Source organism: Netta rufina (assembly GCF_964035555.1).
Source record: "Netta rufina genome assembly, chromosome: 17".
NCBI classification, from domain to species: Eukaryota; Metazoa; Chordata; class Aves; order Anseriformes; family Anatidae; genus Netta; species Netta rufina.
Genome location: NC_140141.1, coordinates 7,748,689 through 7,755,226, shown reverse-complemented (window position 1 = coordinate 7,755,226; position 6,538 = coordinate 7,748,689). Strand labels below are relative to the sequence as shown.

General features: G+C 41.7%; 1 protein-coding gene across 1 annotated transcript in view; it reads left to right on the top strand.

The window, feature by feature from the left end:
• Positions 1-1,681: 1,681 nt before the first annotated feature.
• The window catches only part of SFI1 (SFI1 centrin binding protein), a 32,117-nt gene continuing 27,260 nt past the window's right edge, over positions 1,682-6,538 (top strand). Inside the window, exons 1-3 of the mRNA XM_084297240.1 lie at positions 1,682-1,743; positions 3,415-3,591; positions 4,589-4,660. Coding sequence (XP_084153366.1) covers positions 1,724-1,743; positions 3,415-3,591; positions 4,589-4,660 — 269 coding nt within the window. The 5' untranslated portion in view covers positions 1,682-1,723. The remainder of the gene's footprint in view (positions 1,744-3,414; positions 3,592-4,588; positions 4,661-6,538) is intronic.

Below are 6,538 nucleotides of genomic sequence, written 5' to 3'. Positions count from 1 at the left end.
GGCTGGCGGCGGGGCTCCCCCGCGCGGCGCCTGACTGGAAAAAAAAACGCTGAAAGGAGCGGGGCCGCGCCGCCGAGCCGCTCGGTGCGGTGCCTCGCGGCCAGCCCCGCCGAGCAGCCGCCGCTTGGCCGCTGCGGTGCGTGAGGGAGCCCGTGGGGAGCGCCGAGGGCCTGCAGGCGCCGAGGGAGGGCAGCCCCGGGGAGGCGGGGGGGGCGGACAGCGGCCGGGCTGCGGGGCGGCGGCGTGAGGGGAGGGCGGGAAGCGGGGACGGGGCCGGTCAGGCAGAGACGGCTCCGGGTCCCCGTCAGCCCCGGGTCCCTGTCAGCCCCGCTGCCAGCCCGGCCGCCGAGAGGAGGGGCGCAGACCGGCGGAGCCGGGTGAATAAAAGCGGGGCTGCGGTGGATTATTTATTTATTTCTGTATTTATTTATTTCTGTATTTATTTATTTATTTATTCTTCTCTGCGATCTCCGGTCGAATATGGGCGCTACAAAGCGGAGTGAAATAAACAAACGTCCCTCGGTTTTGCTCTTCCAGGACTCTCGTAGCGGCGGGCTGTCACCGAGCTGCCTCCACTTTCCCCCCGCTGCCTCCACGGGCGCTGCCCCGCGGGCCGGCACGCCGCCTGGGGCGGGGAAGCGTGTGCCAGGCACCGGCTGCTGCCCGCGGTGCCCTCCCGGCGGCGGCGGCGGGTCCGGGGCGGGCACCGCTCCTCCGCCGCTGGGGGGCGCTGCGGCGGCGGCGCTGCGGCCCCTGTCGGTGGCGGGGAGCGGGGCTTAGCCCTGAGGCCCCTCCCCGCCGCCACTCGGCGGGCTCGCGCCCGGGGCTCTGAGGCGGCCCTCGTGAGGGGGGAGCCCGGCCCTGAGGGGGAAAGGGCGGTGGTGAGGGGAGAGCGCGGCCCGCAGGGCACTGAGGGAGCTTGGTCTGGTCCCCTGCTTCTCCAGCGTGCCTCCACAAGCACAGCGAGCCGTTAGGGGCTGTCTCGCTGCCTCTAAGGGGGTTCGTCCATTAGAGCTCAGGTCGGCTGCAGTGAGGTGCTTTTTTTTTTTTTCCTGTCACAACTCCAGCCTCGCTTGTAGAAATTTACATTGCGGATCTCGTGTTTGCAAGTAGATGGCTGGTTATAAATTCAGTTGGTCTCACAGTCCTTTCTCTGAGGCCTTTGGCCAGGTGTAAGGCGCTGTGTGTACAGAAGGTTTTGCTGGAAATGGCAGGAATTTGTCATTTTCTTAATTTTTATCTTTTTGAAGGCAGTAGGCAAGGGCCAGTAGTTTAAAAACAAAGCAAGAAATCAGTTTGGGCAGGTACCAATTTTCTACCCCTAGACAATTGATTTAGTTCTAAACTGGGGAACGTAACTTGCAGTCATCTCCGTTTTCTACCACCTTTCCAGCACAGCTCTAGCTAGGCACAGTTGCTGGTTTAGGATCCCAACAATTGTGCCTGTCTGTTACCAACACTGTGTCAGCACACTATCGTCCAGGTCAGCAAGGCTGTGTGGATGGATGCTTTTTGTACTAAACACCTAGAAATTCACAATGCTATTTGTATGCAGGTTGGGTGAAATGAATTCCTGTCCTTCACAGAGTGCATTTGACATAAATCCATCTGATGGATTCATCACAAATAACAAGAACTTTTTTTTTTTTCTGTCCAAAGCTAATAAACAACATTCCAGTGCAGCAAGTGCATTTATTCACTGCAGACTTGGAACTGTAGCAAAATGGAGAAATCCCAAAGCAGGTAAGTAATAATAGGATGCTGTCTTGTTAAAGACCTTGGCTACTTTTTTAATAATGACATCCTATGCATTCCATGGGATAGCAGAAAGTTATGGTCTCCATGGAATGTTATTAACCAGAACGTGTTCCTTTTCTAAATAAGTAATAATTAAACAAACAACAACAACAACAAAAGACAAACAAAAGGATGACTCTGTGGGGGTTTATGTTATCATAACACTGTAGTATAAAAAAAAATCTCCTTGATCCTTAGACTTTAATACAAAACTTCTACATGTTTTATCAAAACTTGATTACTTGCCTTTGGAACAATTTAGAAGGTTTTAGAGGTAATTGGACCTAACAGACATGTACAAAACCTTAGGCTGAAAACTACTTAACATAATTTTACAAAAGCCTTAAACCCTTTTCTTCAAGGTGCATACAGTTGCCTTTACTGCGCGTCTTTACGTGCAGAGAATTCTTTTGTCTTCCTAGATGGGGCCTACTCTTTCAGAAAATATTCAAACAATATTTTATAGGAGCAGAAGGACTTCTGTCTCTTGCAAAATATAGGTCACTTTCTTTTGTTGGTTTTGTTTTATCTCCTTGCAGCTGGGTGGAACAAGGCAAAAATATTGTTTCCTCCTAGGAGGTTTTAAGTAGTAAACTGTAGGAAACTGAGTTGTTTGTTTGTTTTCAGTGATTTATTCTTCATGCTGTGAATAGTTGTTCTGTTGAATTCCTGAAACTTATTAGTGTAGATTGCTCCAATAACTTCACGGAAACAAGATTTTTTTATTTTTTTTTTTTTTTACTGACTGTAGCCATGTTTTTTCTAGCTCAGTTCAGGCAGTTACTAGGGTGAGATTTGAGACTGTTCTATTCTGTTGCCTGTTATGGAATTCAAGAATGTGTTTGTGGTTCTAATGTGCAAATTTTCAGGGTGGTGGCAGTATTTGTTTTGGGAAAGAAGCTTCAATACAACTGGTCCAGCAAGTTTTATCTGGTTAGATTTTTTTATTATTCTTGTTTTCAGAATTTATGAAGACAAAATACTTAGAATTCATAAAAACATAAGTTATTTTTCAGATCAGAAGTACATGTGAAAGTAAACTATGACGGGTAAATATGCTTAATTTTGCTTTTTTAAGGATGGATTTCTGAAAATGGGAAGGATTTTTTTTTAAAGAATAAACACCTTTAGTTCAAATATAAGTAAGGCTACGAAAGAGCTCCTAGTAAAAGTGCAGTGCATATAAGTCAATTTTCAGTTAAAACGATCATTGAGAAGTCCTCAAGATGTTCTTTTTGGTGTAGACAGAAAAGCTTCGTATGCTCAAGAATAAGGCAGAAAAACACATTCAAAACTTTCTGCAAAGGCCTTAATTTTTATTGTATACACACATGGGAGAGAAAGCACAAATGTGTTTTAGTACCTTTTCATTTCAATTTCAGAGGAGAAAGGAATTGTCTCTATCTTGATTACACTGATTTGTCTTATTGCTCATCCTGGGGAGGTGGCCTTAACGTTCCACAGATGAAGATAGTGAAAAATGCCTGACAGAGACAATAAATATATTTTAACATTGTGTAACTTCTATATGCGATTGTTGAAATTTTTATAAATTAATATATCGAAATAATTAAGTTAATGTAGCTTTATACAAAATATTTCTTCTTTTTCTTTAAGATTAAAATGCTTTGAGGTGCATGAAATCCAACCACTACCTAGGCCTGAAATACACGCAGTTGGGCAATCCGTTGCTTCCCAGCATTCTGGACAGTTTGAGGACAGAGGTCATTACTGTCTGCATCAAGCTGGGTATACCTGGAATAGAGGAAGAAGGTTAAAAGAATTCCAGATCAGGTGATAAGTACATTACATACCTTTAACTGAACGGAGCAGGGGTGGAGGTCACACCTGAAGAAGTATGGGTTTAGTAGTACAAGCGAATGCTAAGACAAAGGTTTTATTCACAGGTCTGTCAGGCAGTTTTGAAGATGTCTTGTGGTAATGTGAGGACGTGTATTAGCTCAGATTTCCTACATTTTTGATTTTCTAATGTAAACAATGACCATCTAACATTGTGTGTTATTAGAGGACTGCAAGGTATAATAACTTGGTCTTGCTCTCCTCTTGTGTTTCTTTATATTTGTTTGTTGAAGGAATCTTGACACAGATGGGATGGTAATTGTTTGGAGATCAAAAGCCTAGTACTTTGTTGAACAAATGGAGCTGATGTAGCAGCTCAGGCTTGCTGAAAGAGGGAGGCCCTCTTCATGGCTGTGTGCTTTAATCCCTGTGTCAGCTTTCCTGCTTATGGGGGCCATCTGTGAAGCAATTAACTCTTAAATCCATTTGAGGAAAAAAAAAAAAAGAGTGATAGTATCACAATCCTAGATGAGTGAGCTGAATAGGCATCTGGAGAAGCAGAACTGCTGTGGGGGAGGTGGAAAGAAGGAACATCTCCCTGTTTCAGTGATAAACATTAGATTTGCCCACTATTCTGGAAATGTGTCTGACAGGGCTGGTTAACCAGAGAAATAGTAACATTACCTCTCCTAATCAGGAAAAAGGCACCCCAGTTAATCGGCAGGCTGCTATTCAGAATCACTGAGTGTAACTGGGCTGCTTGAAAATAACTTGTCAGCCTAGGTTTCCTAGGCAAGTGTGTCACTGACCTCATTATGTTTGTTAAAGGTACTAATTTCATGATGTAGATATTTCGTATATGCATTTGATCTCTGTAAAGTCAGACCCTTAGTGTTATTACTGAAACTACCATAAAAGTTTGTGGTTTTACTGTTGCCTGTGAGTTAACAGTGGTAGAGTCCAAGGATGCTAAACTTTTCTTATATTCCAGATACCTAGAAAGGAAGTTCTTTTATCTGTGGACAAAAAAGACATTTGGACAAGTTCTTCCTTCCAATGCAAGGTAGATGAAATTCCAGAAATTTAGATTTTTTTTTTGGTATGGTTTAGTAATGTAACACTGGGTTAAGAGACTAGTGGCTGTCAAGAAAATCCTTGGCTGTCTTTTGTGTGTCATTTGAAGGTTTCCTTAGAATACTCCTCTTGCTCCTGTTTTTGTTTGTTTGTTTTAATAATTGTGGTTAAATTTCATTAACTCTTTTCAGAGGACCTGCAGTTGTCTTGATGAAGTTGAACTGTATGTGCATACAAATGATAGGGTATGAATGTGACACATGCTTTGAATGTAATGATTTTTCAAATTTATAAATAATCTGGAACACAAATAGATCTTGATCTTCAGTTCATTTCACTGTTTGCAGTGTTGTTCTTAATGTGTGTATCTGTATATGTTTTGCCGTGCTTTGCATCTGACTTCAAAATACCTGTGGCAGATGATTCATTTTTGTTGTTAGTGTACAGCTACTAAAAATCAACACTTTGATACTCTTTTCTGCTTTAGTTTTAATTTGCATGTTCATTCTTGTTTTACCACTCCCTTGGGAACTGAGGCAGTTACCAGTGGAAAGACCTGCATTTGTTTCAGTCGGAGTAAGATCAGACCCTTTGTTGCCCAGTTTCATTGTACTCTGTTAAAAGTATTCTGGCTGTGTCTGCCTTAGTTAGTATCCCTTATACTGAATTTGCATTACTTGCTTCAGCTGTGTAAATTCATGACTTTTTTTTTTTTTTTTAGAGTGAGTGGAAATATATTTTCTAAAGTTCGGAAAGGAATATAAGCGATAATTAATTGCCTTTTTAGAATCAGGAGTTGCCAGTTCTCCACAGCTTTTATTTACAATGTTCTATTAGTGCACTGAGTAAAAAATAAATGTATAGCTCATTCTTTTCTTTTCTGTCTTCTTTTTCTTTTTTCTTTTTTTTTTTTTTTTTTCCTGCTTAAGTGCTTGGAATGACTTAGCAACGTGGGGTAGGTAGCTATGAATTGCAACTTGTGAGAGGATTTGTATGTGTTTCACTGACAAACATCAAGGTATTCTGGACCTAATCCTGTTGATATTATAGGCAAAACCAATTTCATGAAGTTAGTCTGGGCTTCTTGTATGCTTTTTGTTTGTTAGCTTGTGTGTTTCGTGGGTTCTTCCATTTTCCTTCGCTCCATCCAAAATACAAACAGCTGAGGAAATTTTGGAAAGCATTCCTATTCCAGCTGATGAGACTTCCACGTTGTAAAATGTTGGTCAGGTTGTTTTGACCAAAGGAAAAATGTTTCAGAGAATATTTAAAAATAAGAAAGTGAATTGCTTGAATAATAGATGAGGACCCTTATTTTTAGTTAAAGAGAATTTTATCCTATGAGATAAGTGATCAAAATCCTAATTCCATCATATAGATTCTCTTCTACCTGAATTTTCAGTTGTTCACCGTTCACTTGAAATGTAGCATCACTTCTTACCTGGTCAGGTTTGGGAATTAAATTTGGGTGTAGAAGTGGAGGCTGTTCTTCTGGGGTTCAAAGGATTTGGAGGCCATATGTGACTTGTAAATCCATTTTGTGTGTTAGCTTCCATGCAGAAGGAGAAGGTAAACGAACAGATAAACAGCTTCATTTTTGGCATGGATAATGTGCAACTTCATGAAGTAGTTTTTAAGCTTATTTGAGTGTTCTTTGGGAAGATGTTAAATTCGGGATGACTTGAGATCAGTATGCTGCTTCTAAGAACACAATGGAAATATTAAAACATTATAAAATCTGCAAGCAGCTTTTGTATTTATTTTGATATGTAAAATATTTTATGCTAAAATAACTGAGACCAAAACTGGCAAGGAAAATATTTGCATAGTTTAGTATTTAGAGCCAATAAACTGATTGCTTCTTGTC